Source organism: Squalius cephalus, assembly GCF_949319135.1.
Source record: "Squalius cephalus genome assembly, chromosome: 14".
NCBI classification, from domain to species: Eukaryota; Metazoa; Chordata; class Actinopteri; order Cypriniformes; family Leuciscidae; genus Squalius; species Squalius cephalus.
In genome coordinates, this window is record NC_137135.1 from 27,439,620 (window position 1) to 27,453,898 (window position 14,279).

The 14,279-nt window shown below is 37.7% G+C and overlaps 2 protein-coding genes across 4 annotated transcripts; one reads left to right on the top strand and one right to left on the bottom strand.

Annotated features, from left to right (window-relative positions):
- Positions 1-716: 716 nt before the first annotated feature.
- LOC307171390 (uncharacterized protein) lies at positions 717-7,870 on the bottom strand. Of its 3 annotated transcripts, none has more exons than XM_079893001.1 (5): positions 7,656-7,870; positions 7,146-7,233; positions 6,542-7,047; positions 3,403-4,879; positions 717-1,377 (listed from the first exon to the last, which is right to left on the bottom strand). In XM_079893001.1, the coding sequence occupies exons 2-5, from the start codon at positions 7,231-7,233 to the stop codon at positions 1,001-1,003; spliced, it is 2,448 nt and encodes an 815-aa protein (XP_079749127.1). In that variant the 5' UTR covers positions 7,656-7,870; the 3' UTR covers positions 717-1,000. The 3 variants fall into 3 exon arrangements, with proteins under 3 accessions (XP_079749127.1, XP_079749125.1, XP_079749126.1); XM_079892999.1 differs by having other exon boundaries at positions 5,915-7,047; XM_079893000.1 differs by having other exon boundaries at positions 5,915-7,047; positions 7,146-7,245.
- Positions 7,871-8,370: 500 nt separating this feature from the next.
- Positions 8,371-13,844, top strand: tmem33 (transmembrane protein 33). The gene is made up of 8 exons (XM_079891709.1): positions 8,371-8,483; positions 9,191-9,270; positions 9,375-9,469; positions 11,246-11,433; positions 11,542-11,609; positions 11,704-11,837; positions 12,495-12,578; positions 12,799-13,844. The coding sequence occupies exons 2-8, from the start codon at positions 9,217-9,219 to the stop codon at positions 12,926-12,928; spliced, it is 753 nt and encodes a 250-aa protein (XP_079747835.1). The 5' UTR covers positions 8,371-8,483; positions 9,191-9,216; the 3' UTR covers positions 12,929-13,844.
- Positions 13,845-14,279: the final 435 nt, after the last annotated feature.

Genomic DNA, 14,279 nt, shown 5'->3' on the forward strand with positions numbered 1-14,279 from the left:
AACACCTTCCCGAGGTGCTCAACACAACCAATGCAAACCAAGCTAAGTTAGGCCATATCCCTGGATGGGGACTGGCTGAGAGCAGCTCAGGTGTAACGTGTAGGAGGACAAAAACATCATGAATAAATGCTTAATAAATAAACCTGTGTTCACTTTAGTGGCTCAGTTCTGTGCAGTTATTGTGTGAAGATGTTACATTAAGTTTATTCATTTCTTTATAACAAATGCAAAATCCAGTTCCTTACACAACATTAAGTTTTCAAATAAACACTAATAGTATAGATATCTGGAAAGGTGCTATTTGTAAAGTTGAGGGAATATATTACACATTCAATTTATAATAAATCACTGCTGATGCTTCTAATTAAAGCAAATGTGATGAGTTTCTCATATGTTCCTATCAAAATCTTTGCACTTTTTGTGTGGTTATTGTTATAGGACAGTCAGTAATATTGGAGAAGTTGTGAAACAGTGTTGATTCATAACACATGTAAACTCAGAAATCTGATGTCAAATTTGCTGGAATTTCTCTAGTTGACAGGTGCTTTTTGCCTGCTGTCCTAGACAAATCAAACTTTGTCAAGTACATTAATTTATTCTTTCACTCTACATGATTTAGTATTATCGAACATGTAGATTTGTATTTGAACACAAGAACAACTAAGGTCTGATCCATGTCTTTTTATTCTGAACATGGGAAACGACAAGAAAACACTGCGGACATTAATTATGCAGTCTAATTATTTATAAGAAGGCATGGTTTTCACACAAATAAACAACTTTAACATTCAGAACTTAAAACTATAAAAATTTCTGATGCCTGAAACTGAAGCCACCAAAGTCAAAATAGCAAATACTGCCAACTGTCACATTTGTGTAAACTCTGTATTGAATTATATACAGGGAAAAGGTACCATGTACTACAAATATGCATCGATGCACATTTATTTAGTACTTTAAAGCTAAACTGTGTTAAACAGTAACGGAAATTTGTCCATGTTTAATTGGATCCTAAACTTATCACATCAATCTCGTAGTCTTCGTCATCGTCCTCCTCCTCCTCTGTGCTGAGCACAATGTCCACAGTAACCGGCAGCACAGAGAAGGACTCGGACAAAGAACTAGAGACCTCCACGACATCAACATCCTCATCCTCGTCTAAACTGTCTGTGGCCCCTTGGGTATTTCGGAGTTTCTCAAGAGGCACGGTGGGGTCCAGTGCATGCGAGACAAAAGGCATGTCTGACATGTTTTTAAACATGACGCCTTCTGTGCTGCATCTTTGAAAAGGAGAATCATTGGGAGAGTCAGCAGGCTCAAGCCTTGCTTTGTTGTAGCTGTTCTCCATCAGTTTCTCTCCATTTGACATTCTGCAATCTGTGAATAGATAATTACCAGAGAAAAGTACTAATAAAAAAACTGATCATTATTTTCATGTTATTGCTAATTACCACTTTTTTCTGCCACAATTTAAAAGATAATTGCGACTTTTTATCTCACAATTCAGATTTTTTTTTTAAAAAGAGCTTAAATTTTATAAAGCTTTTATAAAGTCCATATTGAAAAAGGTTTTATGGCTCGGTTTCGCAGACATGGCTTAGATTAAGCTAGTATTAGGCCTTAGTTCAATTAGGGCATTTAAAGTAGCTTTTATAAACATGACTTAGAAAAGAAACATATGGAAGCTTGTTTCCATCACAGAATAAAACATTTTAAAAGATAATTGCGACTTTTTATCTCACAATTGCGAGTTTACATCTCGCAATTCTGACTTTATTTCTCAGAATTGCGAGATATAAAGTCAGAATTGCGTGAAATAAAGTCGCAATTGCGTGTTATAAAGTCAGAATTGCGAGATATAAAGTCAGAATTGCGTGAAATAAAGTCAGAATTGCGTGATATAAAGTCAGAATTGCGTGATATAAAGTCAGAATTGCGTCTTATAAAGTCAGAATAGCGTGTTATAAAGTCAGAATTGCGTGTTATAAAGTCAGAATTGCGTGTTATAAAGTCAGAATTGCGAGTTATAAAGTCAGAATTGCGTGAAATAAAGTCAGAATTGCGTGATATAAAGTCAGAATTGCGTGATATAAAGTCAGAATTGCGTCTTATAAAGTCAGAATAGCGTGTTATAAAGTCAGAATTGCGTAAAATAAAGTCGCAATTGCATCTTATAAAGTCAGAATTCTGACTTTTTTTACTCGCAATTGCGACTTTATATCACGCTATTCTGACATCTTTTCTATGTCACAATTGTGAGATATAAAGTCCAATTCTAAGGAAAAAAAATTTTTTTTTTTACCTCAGATTCAGAATAGTTTGTATCTCACAATTCTGACTTTATAACACGCAATTGCGACTTTATATCATGCAATTCTGACTTTATATCTCCCAATTGCGTATTATAATGTCAGAATTGCATGATATAAAGTCGCAATTGCGAGAAAAAAAGTCAGAATTCTGACTTTATAAGACGCAATTGCGACTTTATTTCACGCAATTCTGACTTTATATCTCGCAATTCTGACTTTATAACACGCAATTGGGACTTTATTTCATGCAATTCTGACTTTATATCTCGCAGTTCTGACTTTATAAGACGCAATTGCGACTTTATTTCACGCAATTCTGACTTTATATCTCGCAATTCTGACTTTATAAGACGCAATTGGGACTTTATTTCATGCAATTCTGACTTTATATCTCGCAGTTCTGACTTTATAAGACGCAATTGCGACTTTATTTCACGCAATTCTGACTTTATATCTCGCAATTCTGAGAAATAAAGTCAGAATTGCGAGATGTAAACTCGCAATTGTGAGATGAAAAGTCCCAATTATCTTTTAAAATGTTTTATTCTGTGGCGGAAACAAGCTTCCATAGAAACATTACTGGTGTGCATCTTGAGAAAATAAATCTTAAGTTCATCAGTTGCTTTCAGATATAAGTTGCTTTCAGTTAAAACAGCTCAAACATGCATGTTAGTCTGGGACTAGGCTTAAGCCTTGTCTGTGAAATCAGGGTTATATCTCACAACTCTGACTTTATAACACGCAATTGTGAGTCTATTTCACATAATCCTGAGAAAAATAAAAAAAAGGTCAGAATTGTGAGATGTAAACTCGCAATTGCGAGAACAAAAGTCTGAACTGTGAGATGACAAGTCACAATTACCTTTTTTATTTTTTATTTAGCGGCGGAAAGCAGCTTTCATAAATAAAACAATATACAGTAAAAAATCATTTTGAGATTTGCTAAATATTTAATTAAATTAAACAAATTAATTTTAAGTGAGCACTAGATAGATACAAAGGTAATATAAATGTAAATATGTAAAACATCCAATATCGGCCAAATCATAACAAAAATCTCTAAGATCGACACACTGTTGTGAGCTCTTACCTTTAGGCAGAGTCTGCTGAAGGCACATGGCCATCTGGTTGCCAACCTCCTCCATTCTCCCTTTTGTTTCCTCATCTTTTTGGTTTATTCTGCTATTATTGTGCTCTTCGACCATAATTCTACCATCCATCTCTGTGTTGTTAGTCATTTGCACCTCAGCTCCATGTACTTGCGTGTTTTTCAGCCTCCCCTCTCCTTTCGTTTTCATCACAGCCCGCATTCTGTGATCTTCTCCCTTTTGCTCTTCCTCTCTATTCTGCTGATTTTCCAAGATCTTTTTCATTAATTCAAAAGCAGACAGAGCTGGACGGGACCCAATGGTTTTATTCTTTGTGACTGGCAGTTTGGGTTGTGAAGTCCCTGTACTGCACTGCACCTTTAACGTTCTTCCTTCCAGAAGAGTTTTGGTCGCGTCTCTTTTAGCGTGACCCACTTGTTTCTTTTTTACAAGACTGGTCACTTTGCGATCATGCAACTCTGAGGATTTTGACCCATCTAAAGTCTTCTGTAAGGTCTTTTGAAACGTTGTTTTTGTGGTACACTTCACATTGCGAGCACTGGCTGTGTTTATGACTCTCCTCAATGCGCTCGCAACACTGCAGCTTGAGTCAACTGCGCTGCTGCTGCCTTTTTGCTCACCATGCAGCTTTCTATTTTGTCTTTTCTTCTCCCTCGGTAGAGAAGCTTCCACCTTTGGCTTCTCTAGTCGTTCTTTTTTCCTTTCTCTCTTCGATTTTGCAGGTAGCTCGTTTCTCCTAGGCAGTTCTTCAAAAATTTCCAGCTTCCTCTTCCTACTCTGGCTTCTGGTCATCCTGCCATTTTCAGGCTTCTCTTCACCTTGCTGTGCTAGGGATTTCTCCATTGTCACATCTGACACCTGCCAATAACCTGATGGTTTCTGCGGTTTATGAACAAATGAGACTCGTGGTCTGTTCTTGGATAATGAGGCATTTGCCCCCTGTGTTGTTGTGTTCATAGAAGTAGCATGTGAAGCTGATGTGTTTGTATGTCCACAGGTCTGGCTACCATCTGTTACGTTGGGCAACATCCCATCTCGAACATCTGAATCGCTTACACTAACGTGTTGCTCAAACGTTCTCAGAAAACTATCAAGTATGTCAGTCAGCTCACCTTCAGACTGTGGTTGGACTAAACCAAGATCTGTGAGCTTCACCGTAGACTGCGCTCTTGGATGATCCACGTTGGAATCTACATTGACAGTATTTGGAACTCCGTTCTGATTGTTGGGCATGAAAGGGAGCTGTGCAATGACGTCATCTATCAGCCAGTCCATTGGCTGAGTGAGGCCGGTCTGATTGGCGGCTGGGAGAGGTGCGGTGTGCATCAGGGATGGAGCCGGAGGGTTCATGGTTTTCTGCTCAGGTGCTGATGTTCCACTGAAATTTCGGGAAACATTTTGTTGGGGCAAGGGATGTTTGCGGGGGCGACCTCTTCGTCTTGGGGGCGGAGCGGCATCCTACAGAAAAAGTGACAAGTGTTTTATTTCAGAGAATATTTGAGTGACTGCTTTGTTGCATTTGTATTTACAATTTGAAGGAGTCATATCATGCATTTTGTAATAATTTTATATATTTTTTATTTTTTAAATCAAAAGTTTGGTGTTGGAAAGATTTTTTAAAAATGTTTCTTAAAGAAGTATCTTATGAAGTCTCCAAGGCTGCATTTATTTGATCACAAATACTGGAATATTATGAAATAATATTACAATTTAAAAGAACTGTTTTCTATTGGAATACATTTTAAAATGTAGTTTATTCTTGTGACGGCAAAGCTGAATTTTCAGCATCATTACTCCAGTCTTCAATGTCCCATGATCCTTCAGAAATCATTCTAATAAGCTGATAATATGCTGAGATTCTAATTAATTTCTTATTATTATCAATGTTGAAACCAGTTGGGCTGCTTTATTATATTAACATAATATAATATAATTAATCATATTTTTACAGGATTCTTTGACGAAAGTTTAAATGAACATCGTTTATTTTAAAATAGAAACTTTAATTGAAATAGAAACTTCTGTAACATTATAAGCTTTTGTAGAAAATAAATGTTTGTAAAATTATAAATGTCTTCACTGTCACTTTTGATCCTTTCTGGTATTTCTGACCCCAAACTTTTGGACAATAGTGTATTCTTAATAATTTAAATATTTATTTGACATACAAGCATCATGTGTCATTGGATTCATCTATCGGACATTGTGCAAATTCGGAACGAGACATTTTAGTCTCAATGAATGGTCTTATCGGATCTTGGATGATGCTTTGAACACTGCAAGTTACAGTATGTGTCCATGTATTCATTAAGCAGATGCTCTTTTCCAAAGTAACACTTTTTAAGCACTTTTTCAATTTTGATTGATCATGATATGAATCATTTAAATAATTTATTCAAACTTTAAAGTGAATAAAAATCAAGGATTTTTGTTTTGTTTTAGTCATACCTCCTTATCATACCTTCTTATCTGAAGATGTCGTGAGACACCTACCTGACACACTGGTTCTACCAATCTGCTTCTGCTCCCTGTCTTTCTCTGTCTGGGTCTGGCCCTTGATGAAGACTTGCCTTTCTCTCCTTCCTCTTTCATCACTCCTCTGCCTTGTCGTCTCCTCCTCTCTTGATTTTTGAACATTTGTCTCAAATCTAGCCTCCTGCCAACCCTACCACCACCTTGCCCCATCCAGGCTGACCCTGCCACCCTTCCGAACCTATTCATATTTTGCTCCCTTTTACAAATATTCAATACTTCTCCCTTCAGAGCGAATCCTTCGCTTAACCCCGCCCTTCGCCTCCTTCTTGCCCTTCCCTCAGTTTTAATGTCCCCTCTCATCCCTCTCTGACTCTGCTCCCTTTGACCTACGCCCTGCGCGATGTTAGGGTCAAGGAAGTAGTTGATAAAACCTGGGATATTGTTCTCAAATTGCGCAAATGCTTCTAAAACACACTCCTCGCCCTCTAAAACGCTCCCCAATGTTACTCGGTCCTGATTAGCCAATTGCTCAACACATGTACTATGAGAAGGGTGAGGGTGAGTTGGCAGTGGGGTTGGAGGCTGCTGGTATGAAGCTGCAGGGGGACATACGTAGACCTGGGGCAAACAGGCAGGTCCACTCACTGTGGGATACATAGGGGTTTCAGGGACCACATCCATGACTTGAAAGGAAGGCATGTTCTCTGGATTACCCAGGCCGTTTTTAAGTGTTGCTAGGCCATCGGTATACGTGCAGAGGCCCTGATCACTCCTCCATGACGACGGACCAATTACAGTTTCAATTGTTCCTTTAGGGTTTTGATATTCAGAGGGGAGTGTCTGGCACTCTCTCTCCGCCACCTCTTTCATCCACTCCGTCTGTGTGTTTTGCTCAGTTGTCAACCTCTTTGCTTCTCGTTGAGGTATGTTGATGCCTAGTTTGCAGGCTGCTAATAGGACTTCCTCTTTGTCCTCTTTGAACTGACCTGAGTACAGCAGACTGACCAGACTGAGCAACGTGCATGCCTCCACGGCTTGGACTTCAATCAGTCGTCTCTGCCCATTTTGGGGCGATGGCATGGCTGACAGAGTTCCACAGAGCTTTGGGCTGAAGGCAGACAACACACAGCTGTGCACTGGCACTGAAACACCTGGACAGGGGTGGAGAGAGTACAGTACAGTAAACATAATGGAAGATGGAGAAGGATGGACTAATGTGCAGAGGTTGGACTTCTGTGAGATGCCTAACCTTGAGTCTGCAGCACAGTATCACAGAACTCTGCCCTGCTCTGCTGTTTTTGCAGCTCTTTCACGAGAAGCGCCTCGAACGTCAACATCTGTGACAAACGCAGGCATACACAGACACAAATGCAGAGCAATATAAATTTGCATACACAGACACAAATGCAGAGCAATATAAATTTGCATACACAGACACAGACACAAATACAGAGCAATATAAATTTGCATACACAGACACAAATGCAGAGCATTATAAATTTACAGTGACGTTTTCCGTGCATCTTTGCTGGAGTACAGACACCTGGATAGGGTGGGAACCGCACGCTGATCACATGGGATGTCGCGAGACATGCACAAAGTTGTTAACATGATTTTTTTCATGCACTCCAATGAAAATTATAAATAGATACATATTTAATAGTTTAATCGATGTTTGCATCGTTCCATGCTTGATATTGACACTAACCCAGTCGTCAACAGTCAAAACAGTCTCAGCGAATAAAAACTATTTACTGACCTTCTGCCGTTATGACATGAGAAACAGAACCTGCAATAACGGGTGTCGTTTATCCAAAATTGTCTATCCTGTGTGTGTCGAGGTCACTGGACTTTAAGGAAGATCGCGCGTGCATCACTACAAACTCGTGGAGCTCTACAGGTTTGCGCACACCACGGCCGCCGCGCTGAACTGACTCTCGCATTTCCACCGTGGCTCTGAGGCCGTACCTTTCCAACTAACAGCTTTCTCTCGTTTTTTTTTTTATTTTTTCAATTTTTTTTATTTTATTTTATTTTATTATTATTATAGATGTATAAGTGATGACCGCAGATTTTATGCGTCCGCGTGAGAGTGTTTTTTTAATTTATTTTATTTTTTACATTTTCCGAGTAAAATGTTAATGGAGAACGTGCATTTGGACACGATGCTAATGTGTTCTGAGTGGTTTTAGCGTGTTTCTGGGGTGGTTTATAGGTAGTTATTTATAGTTGTTTATGTTATTTGTGGTCACAAACAGATATTTGTATTATCATTATTATTATGTAAATTATTTGTTATTTATATATTATATTATTATGGAGTATATGTGAAATATTTTAGACAGATATTTGAAATAAAAAAGCAAACAACACAAAACTGACAACTGTTGATTGACAATGGTGGCGCGCCAATAAAATTTAGCAAATCTTATGGTCCGAAATATCGCGAGATTTCGGCAATCTGCAGAGGTCGCGAGGTCGCCTCAGCTGACCAACCTCTTCGTTCATTATTCCAGCGCGTGCGCCCCGAGCGGTGAAATAAAGCCGATTTTCCTCACAAAAACTGATAATTACCGATATATCACAGGTATTAATATTTATCTTTATCTATCTTTTATGTATTTTTGGCAGTATTAATACCCGCACAAGTTGGCGGTATTTCAGGGCTGTCAGTGGTTGTAGTCGGGCTGTGTGAAGTGTTAGCTTGTCGGCTACATTGTTAGCTCCTCAGGGTAATGATGAGTGTTCTAGATTTTTCCAACATATTTCAACTGAAATGAATTGGCTGCTTTATAACTACCTAATGGACCACACTTTTAATTTATTTAAGTATTTATAAAACTGACAAGTGCACAGTAATATTCACATCTGTCATTTGTTTGTTGTCATGATGACTAGTCAGCAGTTACATTGACAAGTGTAGTTCTGGTTTGGGTCGATATTATGGAAGTATTTCTTATTGCTTTGTGGTAGCGCCTCGGTGATAAAAAAGACAAATATTTTTCCCCCCGATAATTTGTTGTAAGAAAGCTTCATGTTTAATAAGTATAATTAAAAAACATCTAGCTTGTTGTTAGAGCTAATGTGCTTGTGACTTTGCCCACCCCCACACCTGACAACCACACAAAGAGTAACTGCTTAAAAACGGTTTCAGGTTTTAGAAAGATTAACTCAAGTAATTTAGTCTCTTCCTTCATTCCAAGAGTTAATAATAAACCTGGGTGCATGATTGTGTAAAGCGTATTATCTAAGATATTGCATGCAATGCAATCTTATGATGTTATTTCTCTCAAGAAATCAAGCCTTCTAATATTTGAAAGATGGCAGACACAGAGCAAAGGAGTCCACCTCCTCCCCCTCAGGCTGGACCTGTGGTAAGTGTTACTTTTTTATGAATATATTTTTGTAATATTTCCGTGCCTTTTTAATTGCTTCATTTGAGAATGTTATGATTTATTATCATATCAATGTTTTACAGCAATTCCTCTTGAGTAATAAGCTGGAAACGGCTATGTGGCTGTCACGGCTGTTCACTGTCTACTGTTCAATCATGTTCATTCTGCCTCTGCTTGGGTGAGTCACATTCTTTTGCAAGGCATTTTCACAAGCTTCTTAACTGTCACCCCCCTTTTTGAGCATAGACGTGAATATGCGCTATCCAAACTTAAATGGTTTAAATTCATGAATGCTCTGGAATATAGACCTAAAGTTGGTTACATTTGCTATAATGTATAGCAACATTTACATTTGCCAATGTACTGTACTAAACATTTTTTGTTATACAAAATATATATTTTACAGATCATTTTTAATCTACAAATGCTGTAAAATCAAAGCCACATGTCCTAACCGAGTTGTGTTCCATATTTAAAGTTGATATCTCAAAAATTGAAGTACCTATGAGATTTTATGCGTTATACCAAAAATAGCCACTGGATAACAACCACATTCTATGATTTTTTTTTGTGATGCATTCTCCTGTCACAAATGAATACATTTTGTCACAATATCACTTCATTTTTTTGTAAATTTGGAGTGCTGTCAGTACAGAGAACAACGACAAAAATCGGTTTTGCCTACACCGTGTTATCCTCTTTTTAAAATTTGCACCCTGTTGACTTCAGTGGGGCAAGTTTTAAACTTGCTTTTAGCGTCTTAACATCCTTGATGTGTCATTACAAGTGCCCAGCCATGTGAGTGATTCCTTCAGAGTGAACTCGGGTGAATCTGACTGCAGTAGATGTGAAAGATATGAATAAAAGTGATGTTAATTCAGCCAGCGCACATACCTGTATTTTCTTCCTGTTTTCGGTCGAAGTCCACAGTAGTCGATTGTCGAGTTCATGCACGTGATCTCAGACTGTCAGCTGTCAATGTGAACTCGACAATCGACTACTTTGGACTTCGACCGAAAACAGGATGTAAATACAGGTATGTGCGCTGGCTGAAATAACATCATTTTTATTCATATCTTTCACATCTACTGCAGTCAGATTCACCGTGTTCACTCTGAAGGAATCACTCACAATGGCTGGGCACTTGTAATGACACATCAAGGATGTTAAGAGGCTATGAAGCGAAGAGAAATGTTTCTGCGTGAAAAAAAAAAAAGTGAGTGCAGCGCTTCAGGGTTCTACAGCAGAACACCGCCTCGTTATTGGCCAGCCCCTGCATCAGCATCACACGCATATGTCGTGCTGCTCACGTGTACAGCTTCGGCCAAAGTGTTGCACTGTGTGTCTACAACGTAAATGGGGAAGAGAAGAAATTGTTGAATAAAGTCGTTATTTTTGTTTTGTTTTGTATTCTCGTCACTTCATAAACTTAAGGTTGAACCACTGTAGTCACATGGACTATTTTAACAATGTCTTTACTATCTTTCTGGGCCTTGAAATTGGTCATTCCGTTGCTGTCCATGGAGGGGTCAGAAAGCTCTCGGATTTCATTAGAAATATCTTCATTTGTGTTCCGAAGACGAACGACGGTCTTACGGGTTTGGAACGACATGAGGGCGAGTAATTAATGACATAATTTTCATTTTGGGGTGAACTAACCCTTTAAGTACCTGGAAACACAATGTTCGATTTTAAAATGGTTTTCACAGGATAAATACGGAGGGTGTAAGCTTTGAATACTTAATTTATGATGATTAATATAATATGTGAAAGCAAAAAAAGGCAAGTTTCCCGCTAGCGGGACAGTGACAGTTAAGGGATTAAAAAAAGTATACATTGTGGAATCACATTATTATGATGAGGACTATTTAGGGTGGTAAGGACACATCCACACTCGTACATTTAAAAAGAAGTGAAAGATTGGGAGAAGAATAATTGCTTTTTCTCTGTCCAGGCCCCAAGCAGCTGCTAACTTCTATCAGAGGGCATTGCTGGCAAACGCCTTGACCAGCGCTCTGCGTCTGCACCAGAGACTACCTCACTTTCAGCTAAGCAGAGCCTTCCTGGCTCAGGCCTTACAGGAGGATAGCTGCCACTATCTCCTCTACTCCCTCATCCTAGTCAACTCCTACCCTATCACAAGTATCCTTTCTTGAAGATATGATGAAGAATATTTTAAGGGAAAATATCTGGTTTTCTTTGTGTTATGGCATCATTTTGTCTTTATGCAGCCTTGACTTGTGTTGTCAGTGAGCATATTTCCTGTGTTCCTCTTCTCACTTCTCCATGCGACCACCTATACTAAAAAAGTCCTTGATGTAAGTCTCTACCCTTCTCATTTGCGTAGCTGAGATGTATTTTTGTTGTAATTCCAGCCTGATTTATTTATTTTTGTCTGTCATCTGTCGTCAGACCATGGGCCCAAACAGCCTTATGTTTGTGAGGAACTTTCTGAACAAGCTCACAGTCAATCAGCAGAACATCCTAAAGTTTATCGCGTGCAATGAGATCTTCTTGATGCCAGCCACAGTCTTCATGCTCTTCAGGTAAGGATTCTTAACCCTGTAAAGCCTGACATGAAATAATAGTCAAAATCAATTTTTTATTTTAAATGAAACCATTTCTTGAACCTTTAGACAAGCTTTTTTTTTTTTTTTGAGTTAGATTTTTGTTGAGTATCACAGTTGATAAATCAGGCCATAATGACTCAGATAGTATGATATTCTGAGAATATGAAGCTCATACTAGAGGTGGGGGAAAAAACACTCCAGTTTTATTTTAATGCCCAAACTGAGCAAAAATATGTAATCTGGTGGATTTATATGGCCAAAAACAATAAATGAGTTATTCTTATGTTTACTTTCTAAAAACCAGTAAAGATTTCACAGCAAAAAGACATGTGTACCACAACCTCAAGGTTGACATTTTTAGAATTATACTAAAAAGACTTTTACCTGCTAAAAAAAAAAAAGTATAAACTATCAATCAGACGACAGAAGGCATGTAGTAGATTGTGTAAGTTTTTAAGCAAAGTTTTGAACATGTTGAAAATGTAGAGGCCTAAGAAATTTATATATGAAATATAATACAGTGGGCTTTATAGGGTGAAAAAATAAGTTATTTTGTACCAGTAAAAAGCTTGATTAAAGCCAAACTGTGTTTCTTGTAATAAGATGGAATGAATTTTGGTTTGTGATTCACAGTGGCCAGGGCAGTTTGCTTCAGCCCTTCATCTACTATCGGTTTCTCACTCTGCGCTATACATCAAGACGCAATCCGTACTGCCGGTAAGAATCATGTACACACTGACTAGTGTTATTTGTACACATGCACACTTTACCCAAAATAAGGGGAAATTTATATTGTTTTCATTTTCTGTGGAAAATTTAATATTTAGAGCAAGCTAAACTATTTAATCAGATCATTGATGTTTAAATGTATATTTAATCATGTTTAAAAAAACATGAGCCCACTATCAGTGTTTGACTTTTGTTTGTGTCCTGTCAGGACTCTGTTCACCGAGCTGAGGATCTTACTGGAGCATTTTGTGATGAAGCCCATTTGCCCTGCCTTCTTCAGGAGGATGTGCCTCAACAGCATTGCCTTCATTAGCCGCCTTGCTCCCACTGGCGTCTAACTGCTCTCTGAACATTCACACATTATTACAGTTCACAGATTGGGACAGTTTCAAGATTGACTTAACAAGCAAGATGGCCAAGTCTGATCGCTCAGAGATGGATGTCCTCCTCTGCACTGAGGCGTTTGCTGTTTGGAGAGACTCTATCAATCTGACTGCTTCCAAAAAAACAAATCAGCCAGAAGATGTATCTCTGTGCACAGTTGTCTGTTAAGGGGGTACAACTTTTTTTCAGTTCATTAGAGCTTTTATATTGATATTGATTTTTGGGGTGTAGAGAGGATCCCTTGAGATATTGAATCTTAAATGCTAGGTTAAATAGATATAGCTTTTAATAGCTTGTCTTTCTAATGAGTTCATGCAATTCTGGAAACTCAAATTTCAGCTGTCATTATAATTGTCTGGTCATCAGTTTGATTCCATTTTTATATGTTCTTGCTAAGAATTTGTTTTTGTTTTTTATTATTATTGTACTGGATTACCTTGAAAATCTTAATGTACCTTGCCCCCAAGCATTTCCTAATATTTGACCATGATCTAAATGCCATTTGAGTTCATGAAGTTTTAAATGTTATTTCAGGATGCCTTCTTCATATGAACAGATGACTAAGGTGTAAATATCCTGTGATTCTCATCTATCACATAGAGAGCCCTACACTTAACTGTTCTTTGCCTTCAATGCTATTTATTGTCAGGGCAAGTTTTTTTGCATTTTAGAATTTGTCAATTATTTGCTTGTTCAAGGCATGTTGTCTGTATTTATTGCCACTGTTTATAACTATGGTCTGTGTAGATGAATAAAATCTATGATCTAATAATAAATTGTAACTAACATTGGTGATGGTTTAATTTCAGAGATTAAAACTGTTAAACAGTTGTTACTGAACAAGATAAAGTAAGCAATGGCTTGCCTGTGTATTAGAGCTGATGTGTAACCGATCATTTAAAATACCAAGACTAGTATAAAAACAATTGGATCGTTCAAGGAGATCTGTCAGTGACAGTTTCTGTTGTATGTAAAACATGTTATGGTTATTATAGTACTGGCCACTAAAATATATTTAGCTCTGTTTTGAGCTATGTTCATATTACTGTGACATGCTGTCAAAGGACTATATATATTTGTGGAATTTTGCTATTTGTATTAATGAATACATTTTTTGGGGGGTAACAAAGCACTTAAGGTCATGCTGTGTATTAAGAAACTATAATATTGATCAACTTCCAAAAGTATATAAAAAACAATTTTCCAAAAGAAGTAGGTGGTATTTTAAGAATTATGAAATTATTCCCAGCAGTATTTACGTTTTTTTAAACGTATTACCAAGATAAAGTACATTATAAACTGTAC